The sequence below is a fragment of the Berghia stephanieae genome, chromosome 1 (assembly GCF_034508935.2).
Source record: "Berghia stephanieae isolate SIO BIC M18660-M18661 chromosome 1, UCSD_Bste_1.3, whole genome shotgun sequence".
In the NCBI taxonomy this organism is placed as follows: domain Eukaryota; kingdom Metazoa; phylum Mollusca; class Gastropoda; order Nudibranchia; family Aeolidiidae; genus Berghia; species Berghia stephanieae.
In genome coordinates, this window is record NC_088360.1 from 44421714 (window position 1) to 44446201 (window position 24488).

Here is a 24488-nt window from a genome sequence, read left to right on the forward strand (position 1 = left end):
TGTCAAACGGTGGGTTAAACCAAGTAATATGCCGTTTTCTTAATTTGCGTTCTTCACTCGTGTATTGAGGTTTATATGAGAGCAGGGCTTCTGCGTATTCAAATGGTGTGTTGTATTCGAAAAAAAGAGATATACAACAGCTGTCTGAATAGACGAAAACAACTACTAATCAACTTCAAATCTACAGAACCATTTCAACAATCAACAACAACAACTCAAACTCATGTAACACAAAGTCCTGATGATGGCCGTAAGTGCCTGAAACATTGATGTAGACTGACTCCAATATCGTGGTAAATATTATAATAATAATTCGATCCATTTTTACCTAAAAAACATGTTGAGCACTCTTCGTACCATATTTTACCATAACACAATTTAATAATATATAATATATATTATATATATATATAAATATATATATATATATATATATATATATATATTCACAATTCACAATTCAAATTTTACTATAGCAATGATAATGATGAAGAGAAATGATGATGATGATTGAAATGATGCTGCTGATGATGATAGTTTTGCATCTGCAACAAATAACACAACAAATTGAAAGTAAAATAACTGTGCATTTTAACGAAAGACTAAGTCATTCAGAACATTTAAGTCAAGATATCATCACATTACACAAGGACTGTTGAGTTAAAAAATAAGTTAAAGTTAAATACAGTGGAACCTCCCGATAACGACATGCCATAGGACCGAGTTTTTATGTCGTTATCCGGAGGTGTCGTTATTTAGAGGTTTCCAAGATGGCGGCCAACGTGGGCGTGGTAAGACCTGTGGGACCAGTTTTTATTAACCACGCCACAACAGTACCATTTTCCCTCTGCAGTTTATCCGGGCTGGGGACCGGCATGTGAACAGCTGTTTGAATACAACGGAACACATGTCCGCATGAAAAATGTTTGGGTTTTTTTTGTTACTTTTTTGTTTTCTTCTTGTTTGTTTTGTTTGTTTTTTTTGTTTTTTTTTAACTTTTATTTTTGTTTCTCTCTATCCATGTAAAAAAAAGGTTCATCATACTTGTTATTTTGTTATGAACATCATGACATGTTTGGCTTGAAATAATCCTCTATCACTGTTTGATGTTTGGTCGGTAAACTCTCTCTCTCATTGGTTGGCGAAACTTGCATTCTCATTGGACCTAATGGTGGTAAAAGCTGCGTTCTCATTGGTTTCAAAAGCTGTGTTCTCATTGTTTCAAGCAGGAATCATTTTTATAAACTTTGTGAGTACTCATACTCTGTATTTTTAGTATCAGATATCTACGAAAACTGCCGAAAATCGCCAAAATGATGTCGTTATTCGGAGGTTTTATCAAAAAGTGCGGGGTCAATGTCGTTATCAGGAGGTTGTCACTATTCGGAGGTGTCGTAATCAGGAGGTTCCACTGTAACTGTATGCACTGTAAGGTGAGGCGGTGGCAAAAAGGTTGTGGTTGGAAATCAGGGTCAAGAAAGTAAATCATACATAAAACTAAATCTTTTATTCTGTTATCATCAAGGCATTAGAACCACTGACACTATACTTCAATTTTTGTGCACAGCAACATGCAACAACAATGAAATTTGCAGTAAATCAAATTCCTGTTACAAGAAAATGAAAGGTTGGGATCGGTGAGTATAGGAAACAGGGAGGTCGTGGTTGGGGTTGGTGGAGTAATCTCAAATTAAAAGTGTAATTTATAGATAAACAATAAGGATTATAACTTGGAAAAGTAGTATTTCTGCAGAGATGCCACTCAGAATGCCTTTAAAACAGGATTCAACTGTATAAAACTGTAACCTATCACGTAACAAGATTCAACTGTTTAAAACTATAACATATCATCTAATAAGATTCAACTGTTTAAAACTGTAACCTATCATCCCAAATCAGTGAGTCAGAGTGAACCAGAAGTCAAAAAGTGATTTTAAAGTTAAAATGATGAGGAATATGAAATGTTATTTGTTTTGTCACCTTAAGAAGATTTACTACAAATTAAATGGCATGACAAAATTAGAAATTTATATCTATGAAAAATGACAGGCCATGAAGAAATAGAGGCAGAAATTAAGAGGAGGAGATGAAAATTGCTGGGAAGGCCTGCGACAAGTATTTCTAGACAGGCTCTTACATGGAACCTGTAAGGAATGAAGAAATGAGGGCGGATGGAGGAGGGCATTGATGGAGGATCTCTTAAGGCTTAACATGGAGAGAAAAGATGACACAAAAATGAAAAAGATGGAGGGGATTCGTTGATGGCCTTTGCTCCAGTCGGATTGGTAGGCCTAAGTAAGTAAGTAAGTAGGTGAATAAGCATATAAGAAGAAGAAGAAGAAGAAGAAGAAGAAGAAGAAGAAGAAGAAGAAGAAGAAGAAGAAGAAGAAGAAGAAGAAGAAGAAGAAGAAGAAGAAGAAGAAGAAGAAGAAGAAGAAGAGGAAGAAGAAGAAGAAGAAGACAAAAAACAAACAGAAAACTTTTTTCCCACATGCATTTTAATCATTCCGACTAACCTTTCCATTACAATTGAGAAAAATGATTATTGGTACTTGCAGTTACCATTGTTTCGGTCTTGATGCTTTAAATGTAATGGGACATTCGGAATTGAAAGTATTTGTAATCAACTTCAGCATAAAAGAGTTCATAACCTGGATTTAAAGACTATGAGACTAGTCACATTTTTTGTGGAACAACCTCAAAAATCAAGGAAAATAACGAATGAATAAAAATAGGATTTCAAAAACCCTCTCCAGCTATTTTAAAGGCCCTTTTTCAAAAACATGAAAATCCAAAGGAAAACAGGTGTTGGCAACTCTGACAAGTGATATTGACATTTAATTAAAGGTAACATAAAATATATAAAATTTAGGTATATTGTAATATAAATGAGCCAAAATGACTTTCCGATTTTTCTTTCTTAAAAATGAAGAATTTCTTTTATTTTTCTTTTCTTTCACACAATAAATCCTCAACCTTTGGTCACAGACGCATCAAAAAGGTTTGCAAACAGTGAGCACCATCCAAAATTTTGAGTAGTAATAAAACATGCAAAGTAAATAACCAATGTAAATAGCAATTAAGTGAGACTTCGGGTTATTTGATGATAAATCTTGAAGAAAGGCCATGACCTGAAAGTAAAAAGATGATAACACGGATATCATGAAAGTGGACTTGGGTTCAAATTTAAAATTTCACTTTCATAGATGTCACTAATCATTCCATAAATTGGGGGAGCTGGGGGAAGGAGAGGAGAAATATGGGGATTGAGAGTGAATTTCCATATTTATCAAAATATCCCATTAACTTGGTTTTCATGATCATAGGGTGGTTAATTAGAAGAGAAAAAAAATGACATCCTAGTAAAAAAAAAAAATCATCTGCTGCTATGAAACAGACACCATATTGGATTTAACACAGCTGAATGATATTGTATTTGAAAATCCACAGGCTTTGAATCTAACCTTTCTCAAATTTGGCAGTGCCGTACTACAACGAATGGCAAATCATAAACTACATTGGTTGAAAAATAAATTGCAAATTTATAGTGAAGAGATGAATTTTCCAAAATTTATATTTAATATTTCACCAAAAAAAAAAAATCTATTTTTTTTTGTCATGATCACACATGGTAAAAAGATAAGGAATTGGATATTGTTTCCTTACATGCCAGTCCAATGTCTATGCTGATGAAAATATAATAAAAAGCTTAAGGAAAAAAAAAATCCCTGCATCTATACCTGCCTTCTACTACAAAAAAAAAAAATATCTAAGATATGAAATATACGCTCCATATGCAGAACTGCATTAGCACCTTTAATCAAATAAAACTTGTTGAAAAGGAAAGTTTGAAAGCAGACACACAAGACGTTGTGAACCCATATTTAATCCTACTGATGATACATTTATTTAAAAAGTTGGTTGTATGATTAATGTTTTCTAACCCCTGAGAACTCTGAATTGATAAAGTTTCAACTATGTAGGTCTGAATTCGGTAGGTCTGTAAACAACATTGAGATGCCCTGGCAGCCTGCCATTAAAATATTCCTGCTTCAGCAGTCTGTATCCTTTGATAACAAAAGTGAAGAGTAAATAAACATTTTAAAGCTAACTTTATAACGTTATTCTTTGTTTGCAGTGTTATAATGACAAAGCTATTTTCTAAATGTGAATGTCAGTTTATAAATGATGTCTCCATAATAAAATCTATCTATGGGACATGAATAAAGTCATTGGCTACCCTTTAATCTTATGTAAAATCATAAGTGGAAAATAATATATAATGTTGAAAATTGACTATGGCCAAATTGATATTTTCAAATAAAGATTGTTGCTACAGCCCGATCCTCCTCTTTAGATAAAAGTGAAAAGAAAAGAAAAAAAAAAAGAAAGAAAAAGAAACTAACTTCTATTGATTGGATTTAAACTATACAAAAAAAAAAAAAGAAAATAAGAAGAACAAGACTATCATGGTAAATTAATTCACATTCAACCCTCAAGAAGGTCAATGCTAAAATCATATCAGAAAATACCTTACCTCTTCATTGAGCAAATAAACGTCAAGATGGATCACAGAGCCTTGAATAGCTGAGCTGGTTATTAAATGAAGCCAAAGCCAACCCTAAAGTCCAGCCCAATTGTTTTCCATTTATTTCACTTCCAACCTATTTTGGTCGATTTGAACAGAATGGATTAAATCATTAATAAATAGAAATTTAACATTTACCAATTCTTATCCTCAGAAACTCCTCTAATGAATGAAATTATCATTGACAAATCAAGATCTTTTGTTAGTAGTTTCAACATAGCAAAATGATAATTCCAAGTGCCGATACAAATATCTCTTGTCTCTAAATGTAGAGAGAGAGAGAGAGAGAGAGAGAGAGAGAGAGAGAGAGAGAGAGAGAGAGAGAGAGAGAGAGAGAGAGAGAGAGAGAGAGAGAGAGATGTGTGTGTAATCTGTTAGTTTGAGAATAATTTTAACCCTAACAACTCTTATCAACATCAAATCATTGTGAATTCTCTGGAGCATCAGCAGTCCAGCGATAGACAGTCTCTTTTTATCAAGAGGTTAAAAGATGCTGTGCACCTTCAGTGACTGGATTGATGTCAACAAATGTAAAATTCTGTCTCCTTTGCATACATATCTTCATTCAAATCAAGTGCTGATAAGTATCTGGTTATATGTATTGATTAAGATTATAGCAACATCTAACGAGTGAATTATAGCGTATCATTAGGAATTTGGTTGCACAAGCCTTGCCGGAGGAATAATTGAAATATTATGAAGTATTGAAATATTGAAAATGAGGAAATGTGTGTATAATATATGTTCACGCTTACTCTGCGTGCACTGAAAAACCAAAAGACTTAGCAAGGGACATTCACATACATCCAATACTTTGAAGTAAGTTGAAAAAGATTAAAAAGAAAAAATATCCAGTCTGCAATACTTCAAATGCAGCAGAACCTTTTTAATTGGAAAATGTTGTTTCAGAAAATAATAATAGAGTGGCTAAGCTACCAGTATCAGAGGGAGTACTGTATGCATCCATATTGATAATCAATTTAACAAAACTTTGAACATTCATCTGTCTCAAAATAATTCTCCAATGACCTCATGTACAACCTCGTGGATACAATAGTCAACTAACAGCTGTCAACCTCGATATAAGAAAAAGTGTAAGATTGCTTGTCAAAAAGAGTAAAATTTGGAGAAAAAGTGTACAATTTGAAAATGCAACCCTTCTTCTGCTTCCTTTGATTGCCCACAATCAATTGGTTGATTATTATGGCAAATATGAAACTGCTTTCTATTCTCTCTGTATTCCTTGTTTATAATCATTAGTCTAAAATCAGTATTGTGTTCTGTGTGTTATGAGGCTGTATTGGTTGTTGTTACCTCTTCTCTGTCTCAAAGGTGCTGGTATTAGTTTTTTCTTGATGACTGGGCATTCAGCGAGGTGGTGCTTGATCTTGCCCACAATCAATTGGTTGATTATTATGGCAAATATGAAACTGCTTTCTATTCTCTCTGTATTCCTTGTTTATAACCATTAGTCTAAAATCAATTTCCAGGGACATTCAGGGGGTCGTCAACGTTGGTCAAAGATGGTTTGTGTAGGGTCTAAGTATCTACATAGCAACTTGCCACAAAAGCATCAATTGTAGTGGATTCGGTCACTTTAGCATCAAGCTGGTTCCAGTCCCTGACCGTGCGCAGCAAAAAGGTAAAACCACAGTATTGTGTTCTGTGTGTTATGAGGCTGTATTGGTTGTTGTTACCTCTTCTCTGTCTCAAAGGTGCTGGTATTAGTTTTTTCTTGATGACTGGGCATTCAGCGAGGTGGTGCTTGATCTTGAATAGCATTGTTAATCTTGCCTTAAAAATCCCAGTGTTTTGTTTGCCTTACTTGTGATCTTGTTAATATGCTCATCCCATGTTAAGTCTTTTTTCATGCTAACACAGCATTCCCTGCCATTGAGAAATAACTTATTCTTACATGTCAGGGTTGTGTGGATGAAAATTTTCTACAAGCTTAAGGAAAATTTGGAAATAAATTTATGAAGCAATGAAAACAAACCACTTAAACCATCAAAGAACAATTGTTAAAATACACATTGCAGGAAGCATGAAGACTACCGAAAAGTCTGATGTGAAACAGAATAAAATCAACTTTTTCAATTACAATGTTAAGATTTGATTCTTCTGAAAAAAAGTACAATCTGAGACAAAAAGCATACAATCTTGCAAAGGTGAAAAAAAAAGCATACAGATATGCTTTTTTGCTGTACAATTGGCAGCCCAATGACAGCCCTCCTGTTTTGAAGAAAAGTTTCCATTTATTAAGATAAAAAATAATTCTTAAAAATTACAATTCAAAAGAAATTACAGCCGATGGTCTCATTAAAGAGTTTCAGAGGTCAAGGGAGGTGAGAAAGTAAAAGACTCAAATCAATACTAGATGGTAGCACATAATTTGGCTATTGTGGACTCCAATAGAGTCAGTGGCTTGGGACCATCACATTTTTTGACTTGAAGCGAGGTTGGCTTTCTCCCTTTCTATGGAAAATAAATTGATTATGAAAATGTGTGACCAGGTTCTTAGTTATGTATCGTGATATCAAGACTATCTATATACGTGTATAATGTATAGTACAGAGTTCGAGCAATTTCGTCAAAAACCTTCATTCTCTCACTTTGATGAAAGTAAAATTCTCTCTCTTTCATGATATTGATTGTTAATATAAAGTCAAACTGACTTTGACCAATTGAAGTTGTTGAACTGATCTGGAATTTTAACAATAATGAGAATGAAAAGAAAATCATACTGGACTACCACCCAGTGTTGATTTAAAACAAGATTAACACCGAGCAAGTTTATATTTCAAGGACTGCATCGTATAACATGACTTTCTTGAAACAGGGAAAAATTGTCGACTTACTTCCATCAGTTCTGAGTTTGACTGCTGTTAACTTTCAACCTATACACTTTTAGCTTATAAGTTGAATGTATTTACAATATCATCAAACTTACGTATATCCGCGTGTTTTCTGATACTCCAAAACCAGTGGACAGTAAAGAGTGAACATACAATAAGCTCATACACAAAAAAGGTTCATCAGAAGAAAATTCATCCTCCTGACAATCTGAAAAGAAGAGAAAACATATTTTGCATGCTTCTTGATTTCTTTTTATCCACATGATTTACCTAAATTTTTATTGACTTAAGGCTGTCCACAAATGTCCTATTTTGGGGTGAATAAAGTATTATTTTTATTATCATTATCATCATCATCATTATTATTATTATTATTATTTTTATTAACATTCTTCTTCTTCTTATCATCATTATTATTATTATTATTTTATTATTATTATTATTATTATAAATTATTATTATTATTATTATTATTATTATCATTATTAATATCATTATCATTGTTGTTGTTATCATTATTATTATTATTTAATAGATCCTTAAAATGATAAATCATTTAGGTATAAGACAATCCAAGAGTGGCTATGTGGTCTAGTGGTATGACACTCGCTTTCGGATCGGAAGGTCCTTGGTTCGAGCCTCGCTCGGCGCATAGTTGAGTCCTTGGAAAAGGCTCTTTACAAACATTCTCTCTCCGCACTCACGTGTAAAATTAGTACCTGACCATTAACAGCATTGTCTCTGTCAGAAAATATTGTAATATCACCTAACAAGCGTCATGTCCCGTCCTACATGTGAAGTGGGCTGTTGACCAGGGATCCTTTGTAAAGCGCTTTGAGCATGTTTAGTGGATATTGCCCTATATAAAAGCTCATGTAAAAAAATTTTAAACTAAGAGATGACTTAGGAGAAAAAAAAATTATCTCTCATAAAAAAATGCTTGACAACAGTTGCCATCCTCCAATGAAATGCAATGATTCCAAACCTTGGTTTGCCAACCACCCTTTTTGTACAAGAGTTCTCTGTCCATCTAGATAGTAGAGTGACCCTGATTGCTTTGTCTTACAAAACACTAAACTAGAGTGGGTACAGTTATCTTGCTTCAAAATCGAATAAGAAGAAATAAAAATTAATATCGCACAAAAATAAAAAGCCAGACTTATCTATTTCATTTTATGGCGTTGCCCCAGCATGTGAATTCTGCAATTATAAAGAACTGAAAAAATTTGTGTATCTTTCGCCTTAAATTTTGTAATTTTGGTGATTCAATTTTGACAGTCATGATCCTCACAACATATCAGACTGACATGAGAAATCACAAGTTGGTCCAACCAAAAAATTGTAGATTCAGATTATCATTTTGAGGTAAGCAGCCAGGTGTACAACCAAACATTTAAGAATAAGTATTAACCACTACTTGCTGTAGGTACTCTTACAATAAGTATTAACCACTACTTGCTGTAGGTACTCTTACAATAGGTATTAACCACTACTTGCTGTAGGTACTCTTACAATAAGTATTAACCACTACTTGCTGTAGGTACTCTTACAATAGGTATTAACCACTACTTGCTGTAGGTACTCTATAGGTATTAACCACTACTTGCTGTAGGTACTCTTACAATAGGTATTAACCACTACTTGCTGTAGGTACTCTTACAATAGGTATTAACCACAACTTGCTGTAGGTACTCTATAGGTATTAACCACTACTTGCTGTAGGTACTCTTACAATAGGTATTAACCACTACTTGCTGTAGGTACTCTTGAAAGACACATATTAAAAGATTTGGCCAGAAAACTTGTTCTACAATTATCATTCAATTTAAACAATCCTCATCTTGGCAGAGAAACTCTCAAACTCGCGTCTCATGTTTGGGAATTTTTGCCAAGATGAGGGTTATTTAAATCAATCGATATTTCAAGAACGAGTTATCTGACCAAATTTTTAAAATATGTGTCTTTCGAGAGAACGGCGGCATTTAACTGGTCCAAGTCAAAACTTACAACGTTCAGCAGCATTCCAGTAATGCAACGGGGTTATCCACAGACTGTCTACATCCAGAGGAATGATTTGGCCCCAGTGTGCGACATCCAAAAAATAAGAAAACAAATATAAATCCTGTTTCTCTTTCTGTATCTCTATTTTGGATAAATTGGAGGATCTGACAAAATTGTCCACTCTTCTCTTGCAATCATCTAACATAGAGACTTCAGGCGCTTCACCCCTGTTTTATTTTTTTTTTTTTTAATGAGAAAGCAAGCAGTTGATTTATTTGGATATATATTGACGGTCATTGAGAGCTCATTCAGTGTTAAAAAATTTTTCGAGACAAGATTTTAAAAGTTATAGTGCATGGTAAAGCAAACAATAAAGCTGTGGCAAATTTTAGTGCATAAAAAATATATGTAACAGATAAAACTTAACAAAGATTTTAAATACTCAAAATCAAATATGATTTTTATAAATGGCAAAAGCTGACAAAAGTCCAAATTTTATCACTTTCCTTTCTTTTGAAAACTTTTGATGATCCAAATAGTTTTTTAAAAATGTATAGGAAAATTATACCTTGAGACCAATTTATGGTCAGGGAATTGTTTATCTCTTTTTTCCTAATATACAGATAGCTAACCAGACAACAGCTTTTCGTACAAATTATGACCAAAAAGAAACAAAAAATAACACAAACAAGTCAAGTTTCTTCCACTGCTCTACCTCTTTCAGTTTAGTTTGCCATTTAGTACAGCTTTGTGGTCATAAGGTCCAGGGTTCGAGTCCTGCTCTGAGCAGTGCAAAGTTGAGTCCTTATAAAAGGACTTTACTCACTGTACTCAGCTGTTTAATGAGTACCTGGCCATTAACAGCATTGTCTGACGAAAAAAAAAACGATTGCAACATTGCCTCACAGGCATCATGTTGCTGATGGCTAGGGACATCTTATAAAGTGGTTTGAGCAGTTTTACTGGATATTACACTATATGAATGCTCAAATTTATTTTTTTTACATTCATCACCAGAGTAAATAGATAAAAATGTGTTTAAAAATCCATATTTCATCGATAAGATGCTTGCAGTTATTCAAATTTTTATTAAAAATTAATGTTAAATAACTATCTCTGAAATTAAGAAAAGCATACTATTTAATTGATATGTTTAGAAAAATTTCTGTTGGCTACTATTAAAAACTAGTATTATCAAAACGAACATTAAAAACCTAACATTCAGATGATTGGGCAAAACCAGTGACTTTAATCAAACTCAAAGGCAGGATAAAGGTGGTAGTGGTATGAAGAGACAGATTAGCAAGTATTCATTTTAAAGATATAATTTATTTGAGCAATTCGTATATTATCTAATTTAGCAAGTAAATCTTTAAAAGAAAAAGAGAAAAATGAGGGAAAAAAGCCTAACAGGCCCTTTATTCACTTTTTAACAAAAGTATAAGGTTACTCTTAGTTACTTACTTTGGTTAAATGCGGTTTTTGTATGAATTTTTGTTTTTGCATTCAGAGTAGCCAGAAAGTCTTTTGTTTTAAATGGCCATCATTTTTCATTTTAACAAACCACAATAGGGATTTTTATTTATCTTTAAGTTAATAAACCAAGTTTATCTCTTCAACAATATTTTTTAAAAAAGTTGAAATCCCATCTTAAAATCATTTTGGTTACTGAGATTAAGATAAATTCCAGCTCTTTGAGCCTTTTGGTTCTGAAGGACTTTCTGCTAGGTAAGAAATAATCAAAATCAAATAAAGGTCTGTGAATAAAACAATTATGGCATAAGTTATAAATAAATAAATAAATAAATAAATTGCAAAAAAAAAAAAACGTTAAAAAAAAAATTTGAACGAAAAGTTGAGACATAGATCAACAAACAAAGAACTGACATCCCTCCTACTTACGAAATTGAATGAAGACGCCTTCCATGCTGCCATTTTAATTCAAAATCACTCACAAAACAAGGACTGGATAAATCCGATAGATATGTTGTTTCTTGCTCATCTGATGGTTAGATGACATTGAAATTCAAATGTTGCAATGAATTTACTGATTTTATTTTAAAAAGAACCAGAAATGAACTAGTAGGATATGGTCATTTCATTGGATCTATTTATTCATTTGATCTATGATATGATATTGCAAACACAGAAATAACCCCAATATAAATGTTGACGCTTTTGAAGTTCAGAGATTTAATTAATTAATTATTGTTACCAGAGAAAATAACCTCCATTAAAAAAAAAAAATTATTGGATACATTACCAATTTTATTTCTCATATTTACTGTAATTTTCTCAAAGTTCGTTTAGCACTTGTATTAAAATAAAAGTCACGACAAGAAATAAATCTGTGGAAGTAAACTCAAGTTCTTGATTTTGATTTCATTTGTAATGTTAATCTAATATACTATCCAACGTATTGCATGGTAGTGAATTACAGACTTTAAATAGCAACCTGACCGAAAAGAAAGAACCTTAAACAAAGTGGGTGTTTTCTTTTCGTTTGTTAAAATACAATGACTTCCTCCATGCGCAGGGCCACTTCCATTTTAGTTGTATACTGGGTCTAAATATCACCTGTTTACCTTAGATACCTCTTAATTCTCTATAGAATACTCTCGGGAGTCTTTGCGCTTTTTTCAATCATAAGAGTTGCTATGATATAAATATTTATCTCAATGATAATGGATAAATTTAGGCTTATAAAATTCACAATACTTTTCCCTTATAAACACTAAATTAGTTTGAAACTTAATAACGTTTCGAGACATGGGGTCACAAATTAAAAAAAAAACAACTAAATTCAATTATCTATAATCTTCAAATTGTATAATCCTTTTGTGAGAATGGATTTAAATGGATAATAAAAATGATGACATGAAAAATTTAAAATCATACAGATAACGATATAACCACTATTAGCTCGTATCTCAAAACTAGCTTGTGTGACATCCGATGGGTTTTGAAAAATCAGCACACATTTGCATACATTTCTGCCATATCAAAATTATCCTCAGAATATTGCTCTTGGACAAATGAATGGACAAGATAAAGGAAAGATTGAAGCTAAGTTATCCCCCCCCCCCCCCAAAACACCACATTTTGCTCAACTAGTATAATTAAAACAAGTCAACAAATAATTTATTCTCCTAGGAGTCAGAAGTCACAAATCTATTCCAGCTCAGTCATCCACTGGATGTGAATATGATTTATATAAAATTAATAGTGTTTTTAATTATCATCCACGGTTAAAAAAAGTAAAAAAGACGAAAAAAAAAAAAAAAGAACCTTATAACAATTGAACATAAATTTTGTTGTGCTGTTAATGTTAAGCATTACTGATTTTAAAAAAATTCAGTGGTTTAAAAAAAAAGGGGCACTCTGTAAATCTCAAATCACGAACTTACATTTAGTTTTACCTTTAGCATTATTTATTTGGAAAAAATTTCACAAACCTTCATATGAATGTCACGGAATTAAATAAGTAACAGGACTAGATTTTTAATAAAAAAGAAGGTTTGTATTATAAAAATAGTATTTTAGCATTATCAAAAAGGAGACTGTCTCAAATGAATACACAAGAGTACCTGTTCATGAAATATTTTCTTTTTTAACAACAGATTTCCATTTAATAAAGTATCAACAAAAGAAAAAGATATATTTGTGGAAAAATAAATTTAAGAGCTTATCAACATACCTTCCAAAACACTTTCAATTTCTTCCATACCTCCCATTATGTTAAGGAATGCAGATTTTAAACCATTACCTAGAGCACTGTAAGATAAAAGAATATGAGTAAATAAATCTGTATAATTTATGAACATTAATTGTATATACACATGATACCTCATTATCCTAAACAATAGCTTCATAATATTCGTATACTAACTACCTGTGGGTGAAGACGTTGAAAGATTTTTTCAGTAGATGCATTCTGTATACATCTCCAATTTCTTGTACACAAGCAGATTCCTGAAAAAATGAAATGTAGTAGTCTCCATTTATCATCAGGAACGTTTTGAGGAAGATCAAGCTGAGAGCAAGGTTAGTGTGGGAACATAAAGTTTTATTCTTATGAAAGGGATAGAAGCTTGGCAAAACGTCTTTGTCAACCGCATGCATGCTTCAGGTCCAGACTCAAGCTTAATAGATCCTAATAAAAGGCAGCATAGCTGTTGTGCAAGGGGTGTGTTTTCTAAATGATACCATTTATTTTTTCTTTAAAAGGGCCATGGGGCAATTTTTCTTTTTTTTTCTTCCAGACACACAGAGAGAGAGAGAGAGAGAGAGAGAGAGAGAGAGAGAGAGAGAGAGAGAGAGAGAGAGAGAGAGAGAGAGAGAGAGGGCAGAGAGAAAGAAAGAAATCGATATGTCTTAATTTTTAGGGTTATTGTTTTTAAATGGATAATCTTGACTCACAACCTCTATTTTATCATCAAACAAGGTCATCGCCATCTAAAACCATAGACTTTTTGCTATACTGCGAAATAAAAATATTCCTTGGTCTTCAAAATGGCAATGTAACCAGGTTTTAACGTAATTCATTTCACGGCTAAAGAAAAACTTACTATATCAATAATGGATGGAAGTCCATAGGTTATCTGAACGGATCCTCCTCCCAAGTCTATAGTAATTGCAGTGTCTTCTTCTCTTCCTTTCCATAACTTACCTGACAAATATGAATCAAATTAAACTAATGGTGACGCAAGTAAAATTAAATCTCTCTCCATTTATCAATTATGATGATATTAATGAACAGCTAATGCAATCAATGATTAAAGAATCAAAAGACGTTGGAATGTGATAAAATCTACGATTGAAGCTTTCCTCAACAAACAAAAATGTCAACCAACCCCCTAAAAAAATACGTACAGCTCTTGTTGGATTCTAACACATTCTCAGGAGAAGTTTTTAAAAATGTGCAGAATCTGAGCCTGCTGAAATCTGTTGCACATAGGTTGTCATATATGGTCGCCCAGCTCCAGCGAAAATTTGGCCACTCAGCTCCAACATGCCTATTGCAGAGTGTGCTGAAATTCGGTGTGCTAAAATCCAGCAATTACTGAATTGATTTAATTTTGCTTTTGTAAATTGAAGGAGTTTGGTCGCTTCTTGAAGGACTGACAACAGTGATGATGCCAGTGATCTAAAGAGTCAAATTGATAAATCAGTTGACATTTTTTCTGTACCAGTAACAGATACTGAAGATGTTATTGCATAGCTACAGGTAAAAAACCGAAAGATCTACAGAATTTCGAAGCTGCCTCAATTCGAGGCCAAATTGGACTTGAACACAATATAGAAATAACCACTTCGACTATATTTTAGTAAAAAGTAGATTCAGTTGTAAACGTGTATGATCCGCTTGGACAAAAATGTGATTGATTAATAAAAGATGAATGATTGATAAGTACATTGAGAAAAACTACTTTAAGAACATATATTATTCAAATAATGCATATTAGATTCTCTAGACACATATAAACATAATACACAAATTGAGATAAATTGAATGATGTACTCCGATTTGGGGTATCAAAATTTCCCTGCTTTACTTACGTAGAAGAAAATTTGCTGATACCCAACCAAATACTCCTGAAACAAAATGGAAGAGTGAGATTTTTAAAGTAATGAATATGAAAGCTATCACTATCACTCGATGATTTATAAATTGTTTCAATAAATCAATTACAAAAAAACAAAATGATACAAAACAAAACTACTACTACCACTGCTACTACTACTACTACTACTACTACTACTACTACTACTACTACTACTACTACTACTACTATTACTACTATTATTATTATTATCATTATTATAACAATAAACCTTAACTGAATTAATCATGTCAGAGTATCTATCTATTAGGTAGATAATAATGTGATAATCAGATAAAGATTTGATGAAGGAAAAGCGAATAACAAAGTATTTTATCTAACATCAAAGCATTAATCACTTTCGCTTAGAAAAATGTTATGAACTTGTTACCCCAAATTCAAACCAATGGATCAATAACCCGATCTATGAAGAAATCTTGCCTCATTAAAATAATAAAAATGGGTAGTAAACAAATTGCCTAAATCCCTTATATTTCTATCACCAACACGTTAATTGGAGTATAAAAAGCATATTGTTTAGAAACCTCATAAGCAGTGAATTTAAAGAAACTTAAAAAATCTTTCAGATTAATGATCTCAACCAAATAATACAAGATGAACTTGGAGTAAAGACAATATCAGTCAAAGAATTTTATGTTCAGCTATAACTGCTCTCAAAAAATGATCCACAATAGCTACATTGAGATTGAGGAACAGGATTTGTTTTTGATAACAAACTGATACATCTCTGTAGTTCTGGAATTCCCCTTCCCCTTCCATTAGCCACAACATCAAGATAGAGGATGTTTGCAGAAAAAAATAAAATAAAAATAAAATAAATATATATATATATATATATATATATATATATATATATATATATATATATATATATATATATATATATATATATATATTATATATATATATATATATTATCCTTTCTTTAAAAAATATAGCCTTGTGGAGAACATTGTGCTTATCTGAGTCAATAAAAAAATTGATACGGCGCACAACTCTACTGAAAGATTTGAAAAATAGAAATGTATTTTTTACAGATAAATAAACAGATAACTTGATTTCCTTTTATAATTTAAAGTCAGTTTGAAAGTACGTTAAGTCAAACAGATATCATAAAAAATTTACCGAAGACACTAACATCTCATGGCCACACCCTCAACTCTATCTGTCCAGTAGAGTCCTACTTCCATTGTGTTGATTTAGCGGTGATCAGTGTTGTTATGTAGTAGTGTGTTCTCATTGCGTGTGTATGTGTGTGTGTGTGTGGTGTATACATGTGTGTGTGTGTGTGTTTTGGAATGTAGTTGCGCGGAAGAAAAAAAAAAGGAGGGGGGGGTGTCCATCAAGTAGAGAAATTCCTGAGCAAGGGGGGGGGGGGGAACTGGACTGTCAGATTGGCATTTTTTCAGCAAATCGTGGCATTCATAGTGATATAATTCACTTGATCACATGACGGTATTCGGATTTACAGAAATTTTAAACAAGTTTCACCGATTAACAACATCAACTAATATTACTGCTGATATTACTGTCGTTTTTATGCCATCGATGTGATAATTATTGCCATGGGAAATATTTAGTTAAACATTTCGGCAAACTGTCAATTGGTTCTGTCTAGCTTCTAGCCCGACCAAACCAAAAGTAGACAGATTCTGGGACTTGATATTTTTCGCGTCCGCTTCAGATTTTCATTTGACCTCACATAAGTAAAGGGGAGACATTCCGAAAGCTCCTACATCCCCAGTATTCATTCAATTTCTATTTGCACCGTTGATCTTTTGTCAGGTGTTTATTTATTCAATTTGTCATCATATAAAAAAGGGTTTTAAAAACTCTAGAACAAACCTTGATAGATTTGTGAAAGTTTAAAATTTCCTAATTTGACCATTGTTTTGATTCTCGGCCGCCATTTTAATTTGTGAAGTATTGAAGGTAGTGCAAAGCACTCCCAAGTAAAGCGTGGTAAAGACTTGCGACTTATTGATATTGATATCTACTGACTGATAAACTAAAATCATGCCGAATAAAGCATGGCAGCGAAGACAAGCACATCGATTAAAATGTGCATCTAATCGTAATCAAGCTAATCAAGAAAATGATTCTGGCAATATCGAATGAAAATAGTTCTTTCTCCGCAAAATTGCGGGCTTTTTACTAATATATATATATATGATATATATATATATATATATATTATATATATATATATATATATATATATATAATATATATATATAGAGAGAGAGAGAGAGAGAGAGAGAGAGAGAGAGAAAGAGAGAGAGAGAGAGAGAGAGAGAGAGAGAGAGAGAGAGAGAGAGAGAGAGAGAGAGAGTGTGTAAATGAAAAATAAAGAATAAAAAGTATTCAGAGCAAAAATTACACCTTCTTCTCCTCCGCTCATTATTTCAACCTTGTCCATGTTTGGTATATAGAATGATGAAGTTTTTAAAATAGCCCTCACCTGAAATAACAGAAAGGATACAAATTAAATTCTTTCAAATAATTTAATCACTTGCTTGATATAAAACCACAGGATAAGATAGATGACATAGTGCTGTCTTTCTTTTGATATTTCAATAGGACAGTTATAGGGAGGATATTTCAACCAAAGTCCATTTTATAGTTCAAATTCAGTATTAAAAATTACGCCTTTTATTCAAATAAAATTGTGTTAGTTGATTTGAAATTCTAATTATTAAATGGCTTTCTTAAACTATTAAACTTTCTTCATGATGCTGTATCAAAAACTACAGTTGTCTATGAAAAAAAAAAATTCACTCAGAGTTACAAATATTAGTTGGGATACAATAAGATCACAAACACATTAAATCTACTTATTTTTCACTTCCATCATACCGATGTGATCTTTGCCTCAAATCAAATCATCAAACTTATAAAATGTTTGGTATGCAAAAATTTGATAATAGCTCTCACTTGTCGATCACTTCTTTATTTAATTAGCTTTGTATTTGGTCATGTTTATAGTAGTGGTAGTGATGATGGAGATCAAGGTGGTGTTGGTTGTAGTAGTAGTGGTTGTGATGATGTAGCGGCGGTTGTTGTAGTAGTGGCAGTGATGATTTGGTTGTGGTTATAGTATTAGTGGTAATGAAGATATGGTGGTGGTGGTTGTAGTAGTAGTGGTAGCAATGATGATGTGATTGTGGTAGTGATGATGATGTGGTGGTGGTTGTAGTAGTAGTGATAGTGATGATGTGATGGTGGTTGTAGTTAGTAGTAGTGGTAGTAATGATGATGTGGTGTTGGTTGTTGTAGTTGCAATGGTAATAATAATGATGTTGCGGTGGTGGTGGTTGTTGTTGTAGTAGTGATGATGTGGTGGTGGTTGTAGTAGTAGTGATGTGATGGTGGTGGTTGCTGTTGTAGTGGGTAGTGATGATGTGGCGGTGGTTGTTGTAGTAGTAGTGATGATATGGTGGTGGTTGTAGTAGGAGTGGTAATGATGATGATGTGGTGGTGGTGGTTGTAATAGTAGTAATAGTGATGATGTGGTGGTGGTGGTGGTTGTGGTAGTGGCAGTAATGGTGATGTGGTGGTAGAGGTGATTGGGGAGGGGGGGGGGGTACCCTTGGAGCAATATGACTTCACCGGAATTTGACAGAAGTTTCCCGTAACCCAGAATTCCTAAATCTATTCTTTTAAAAAATTCAATTTTTTTCGAGGTTTTTCAAGGTTATTTTCATGGTTCTCAAGGTTATGCACGACATACCTTAAATCTGTAAAGCTTACCCTATAAAGTCCAAGGTATAGTCTGGGAATTAAATTGAGTACTCATATTGCCTAATGCCTATCCAAGTATACATAGTCAGTGTCCATTGCCAACCACTCCGCACACTTCATAATTCAAAATTTTAAGTTTCACAAAAAGATATTTAACAACATTAAAACACTATGTTAAAATAAAAAATCCACCCAGAACTAGCTCAAAGTCAATCAGTCAAGGATTTGCATCTTTCCTCAACATCAAAAGTGATTTTTAAGATGTCACTCAGCATATTTGTTTTAGCAAGGAGAGTGAAGTCCATTAACTTTTCTGCTGGCTCAGATGCCTCTTCCTTTTAAAATAATATAAGATTCGTTTCCAAGAGCTTTCATCTCTTTTTCAATTCCTGAATATCCTCATCCACGTTCTTCATTTTTACAGCTTTCTTCACTTGTTCCTTTCCTTTCATCCTTTCTTCAAGGTGATTAAAGTACTTTTAATTTCTACCTTGCTGGGCTGACAACATCTTTGTCAACCTGAACTTTGCTGAGGACAAAATTAGTGTGATTCTTTATCACTTATGACCCCCGTGGCATTTTTTTCTCTATAAATAAATTTCCCACTATTTTTTTTTTCAAGGTTTTGGACAAATCAAACATATTTTCCCCCGTTTTCAAGGAAATGAAAAGCAAAATCTAAATTCACGGTTTTCCAGATTGCGTGGGAATCCTGATTCACCCATAGCAATAATAATCTCTTCACATGAAAGTGAGATTGAGACATATATTTTTACATAGCGCTAATGTGATAAAAAATATAATTAAAAGTAATACAATGGGGAAAATATTGTAACTTTGTTTAATCGTGGCTATGCAACATTTCATTTTCACACAAATGATGACTTTGAAGATATAAATCTGTGTATTTTCAAACGGAAGATTAAAGTTACATAAAGGTAAGATATGAACCACATAGTATGTAGAGTTGTAGAATCGTATTGTATAATTCACAACTAGAAAATCTGTCAGGATTTTATCACTGTGAGAGTACTCTCAGAAAATTGTCAAAACCGACACACTTATAACCGGTTCTAATTTTCAAACACTATGTCTCATTGTACACTTCATTTTGACAACTGCTAAGCCTCAGTGCGTATTTTAAAAATATAATGTCTTGTATTTTTCAATAATTAAAAAATAATATCTACATGAAATATGAAGTAATCAAAATAAAAAGATATTTACTTCGTCCAGAATTTTATCAGCCACCTCCTCAGGCAAAAGTCGAAGTCCTGCAGTTGCCTTGAATGAAAGCATTGTACTACTGTGGTATATCTGTGGAACCTTTGTCTCGGCAAATTCTAGAAGCTCATTAATATGTCCAGATAGCTGAAACAAAATTAAGTAATCAATGCAATCATCAATGGGAAATAGAATTATGATTAATCAATATTGAAAATTTCTTAGTCAGAGCTATGACAAAGATTTGCCATAAAAATAAGTATATAAAAAAAGAAGTGAATTGATTTTATTGGGTTGTCTCCTTGACAAACTGACTAACTGAAGCTTTCTATGAAGTGACGGCGTTTTCAGTACCCACACTCACAAAATCTGGAAAAATTGCAAGAAAATGCCAAAAGCTGCAAATGTTGTGGCCACAGTGCAAATCTGAGATTTTTCTGCATTTTTTGCAGCTGCAGGACATTGAAATAATATAAACGCTTATCTTACATCTTCTGATCAACTACTATATCAATAAATGGCTGATTGACAGACCTTTTCTTCCTTACTCACAAACATTGAAATAAAATTACACCACATGGGTTCAAATAAAAGTTTTCTGAGACATCATTCCTCCTCTCTCTCACTCTCTCTGTCACACTCAGGCACACAGAATTTATTTTTTTTAAAAAGGGGTTTACACTGCTTGGGACATTTTAGAATTATAAAAGAAAAAAGCATGAAATTTTAAAAATGCAATTCTCACTGCAATAAAAGTATCTCAAATTAATGAATGCGAAGATACCAATAAAAAAAATATTAAAATTATTTTCATCTATGTTTAAAAAATACAAACCCCTGTTATGTGGTTTGCGAAGCTTGAGATTCCTGGTTTTACAGCCAAATAATATTCTTTGTTAAGTTTTAATACAGTCCCTGAAAAAAAAAAAAATGAGACAGATATTAATCGTCAACTCCACAAACAAAACAAAAAAAATCAAAAAAATTCAGTCAATAAACGATTAAAAAATTGAAATGATTTTTGAGGCTAAGCAAATAAAAATTTTAAAAAATAAATAAAAACAAATATATATATATATATATATATATATATATATATATATATATATATATATATATGCACACAAAAAGAACGTTATAACTGATAACTGGTCAATTTTATGACAAGTTTTTCTCTGCTTTAGAATTTTTTAATTATTAGACAGCACAAAAAACTGAAGCTTACCCTTTTTTCCAACTCTGAATTGAAAAACAAATACACGAGTTCCAGTGCTTCCAGCATCAAAAACAACTTTGTAAAATTCTTTAGGACAAATTGTGTTGCTTTTGATTAAGGATGGTCCATAAGTGTAAAGTGAATGATGAGCTGTTCCACACCTAACGACAAGGCAAGCTAAAGCTGACAATATCATGAACCACATCCCATTGTTGTGATCAAAAGAAATAAAGTCTCTTTTGTCAATCATCATGCGAGTTCCTCCACCCATTAGGGCCTAAAGTTTGGACTACTATATCAATGATCTTGAATCTGGTGTAGGTGACAGTGAAAACAAAAAAGTAATTCTTGAAAGTGTTCTAAACAAACCGATGCTGTTATCTATAAATTGAACAGAAGAATGTATTTTATTCGGAAACTTTCAGAATTTGACATAGACAAAACGTTATGCACCCTTTTTTATAGATCCGTTTTGGAGACGGTTATTATTTTTTGTATTACAGCATGGTGTGGAAATGCCAGGATTTGCGACATTAAGAAAATTGATTGGATAATTAATAAAAATGGAGAAAGTTATGAAGGATGGCGATCACCCCTTTCGCAAATATATTAAGTTCTCAATGAGGAGCCGTCGCCTTATATCTATAAAAACAAAGACAACACGTCACCTTAATTCATTTTTGCCACAAGGTGTTCGAATGTGATTTAAATTAAATACTATCTTTTAAATATACACTCACTAGTTCGGACTAAAGGCCAGAGGTATGGCCTATCTCAATTTATTAAATTAATATATAAAGTGTTTCTATTGGTTCTTGGTTGTTTATCTTTACATGTTTGTACATTTGCACATATATATGTATACATTGTCGCCATAGATTCTCAACTTTGTGTTTATCCATTTTTATGCATGCCACGTCTGTAAACGAATGTCCATTTTTTTGGATGAATAAAGTATATATTATTATTATTCAATATGACACACTTAAGAGCATGGGATAACAAGTCACCTTTATCAGGCACAAGCCTTTATCAGGCACAAGAATTGGAATATTTGATGTAATTGACTCAGACATACACAATCACAGACAGGGTTCCCACACCTATCCTTTTAAAAAATTCAAGGTTTTTTTCATAGTATTTAAGAGTGTGCACAGCATAACTTAAATCCATAAAGCTTACCGATAAAGTTCAAGGTATAGTTGGGGAGTTTCATTGAGTCCTCATAATATTGCCTAATGCCTATCCAAGTCATTGTCCATTGCTACCACTCCACACACTTCAAGATTCAAAATTTTAAGTTTCACAGAGAAAGATATCTAACAACACTAAAACACTATGTTCAGAAAAAAGTCCACCCAGAACTATCTCAATGTCAATCAGTCAAGGATTTACATCTCTCCTAAATATCAAAAGCGATTTTTTTTGGACGTCACACTTGATATCCTTTGCCTCTTTTTGGCGTTTCCTCATGATATTTGTCTTAGTCTTAGCAAGGAGAATGAAGTCCATTAACTTTTATGCTGCCTCAGATGCCTCTTCATGTTCAGTGATGATAATAGCAATTTGTCAAAAAGGAGGAAAATTTCTCAGTCTATCGATAAATACAAGCAAAGTGTAAAAATAACAGGAACATAGTTTGTATTAAGTAATATATTACTACTACTAGTGTAAATCCATTTTTATCATTAGACATAAATTTACTGTTTGTAAACATTTAATGAATTGTCCTTTCCACATAACATTTTAAAGGCCTACAATATTATTCAAATAAAAGGTCAGAAAGTGTTGTTTTATTTTGATTTTTACTTTTTAAAGCAGGTAACAATATCTTTGTTACCGAAACCTAGTAGTCATGCAGCTTATAAATATAACCCAAGAATCTCTCAAATTTCAAACCATAGTCAAAAGGTAAAAAAAAGAAGAGTAAACTAAGCCAATCACCATTGCTTTATTCTAATATATTATCTCTGTAAAACCAGATGATTTAATGGATGGTTGCGAAAGGAGGGGGGGGGGGGGTGGTGGTGGAGGGGAGACTTCTCTACCAGCATTATCCATAACTTGATCTTTTGAATTCTATATCAAAAAAAAAAAAAGAAGAAAGAAAAGAGAAATAGAAAGAAAGGGCAATGGGAGAGAGAGAAAGAGAGAGAGAGAGAGAGAGAGAGAGAGAGAGAGAGAGAGAGAGAGAGAGAGAGAGAGAGAGAGAGAGAGAAATTAAAAAGTCAATAGGCACATACAACAGAGAAAAAAAATATAGACCCTTTGTCCTCCCCTTCCCCTCCAAACACCAACTAATCAAGGAATACCACTGGTCTTCTGAGTCAATTGTGACATCTGGCGCCATTGTGTCTGGCCCGACGTCATAAAAAAGGGACCGTAATATTTTTAAAAACCCAACAAACCTTGAGCTTTTATTTCACGAGACTGAGCACTACAGAAATACAGGTGTCAAAATATGACATAAGACATAATGGTGATTTTGTGAAATTGAAGAAACTGTTTGACACGGCGAATTCAACTGTGTCTCTCGTTCTTGTCAAAGAGAGAGAGAGAGAGAGAGAGAGAGAGAGAGAGAGAGAGAGAGAGAGAGAGAGAGAGAGAGAGAGAGAGAGAGAGAGGAGAAACAAAACAAAAGGGTATGTGGACATTATTTGTGTCGAGTGTCGACAGGGCTTCAGTAGGGCAAGGAAGTGGGCTTGGATAGGAAGCAGGGAGCTGAATACTCATCATTTACATCAAATATATATCACGAGAGAAAGAGAGAGAGGGAGAGAGAGGGAGAGAGAGAGAGAGAGAGAGAGAGAGAGAGAGAGAGAGAGAGAGAGAGAGAGAGAGAGGGGGGGTGAAGGTGAACTCACACTTGATTGTGTCTTATAATATAAAGATCACCGTAAACATTCTAGCAAGAAATGCCAATCTCGCGTAAAATGATTTTAAAAAAGTAAACAACAACAAAAGACCGTCCGGCTTGACTGACTCCTTATTTGTTTATCTTTAGACCACTTGTCACTTTTCGTTTCGTTCGTAATGGATGGCAGATCCTTAGTCTATAAGTAACCAAAGTGCATTTAAAAAAAAAAGAAGAAAAAAAAAAAAAGACCGAACAAAATAACAGGTTTATTCAATCTGTCAATAAATAGATTTGCATCATCGATTAGAAATTGTTTATGTTGACAAAAGGCTGTCAATTTGTGTTTGGTATATTATACTTTTGATAGCTTTTATTCCTTAAA

At 32.9% G+C, this 24488-nt stretch overlaps 1 protein-coding gene across 1 annotated transcript; it reads right to left on the minus strand.

Moving 5' to 3' along the window:
- Positions 1 to 931: 931 nt before the first annotated feature.
- On the minus strand, positions 932 to 24304 carry LOC144975589 (ectonucleoside triphosphate diphosphohydrolase 5-like). The gene is made up of 14 exons (XM_078919755.1): positions 24114 to 24304; positions 21259 to 21561; positions 20869 to 20948; positions 20037 to 20180; positions 17451 to 17529; positions 15004 to 15039; positions 14013 to 14113; positions 13337 to 13416; positions 13142 to 13218; positions 11347 to 11446; positions 9451 to 9671; positions 7539 to 7651; positions 4538 to 4664; positions 932 to 3131 (listed from the first exon to the last, which is right to left on the minus strand). Exons 2-13 carry the CDS (start codon positions 21518 to 21520, stop codon positions 4560 to 4562), a joined length of 1398 nt encoding a protein of 465 aa, XP_078775881.1. The 5' UTR covers positions 21521 to 21561; positions 24114 to 24304; the 3' UTR covers positions 932 to 3131; positions 4538 to 4559.
- Positions 24305 to 24488: the final 184 nt, after the last annotated feature.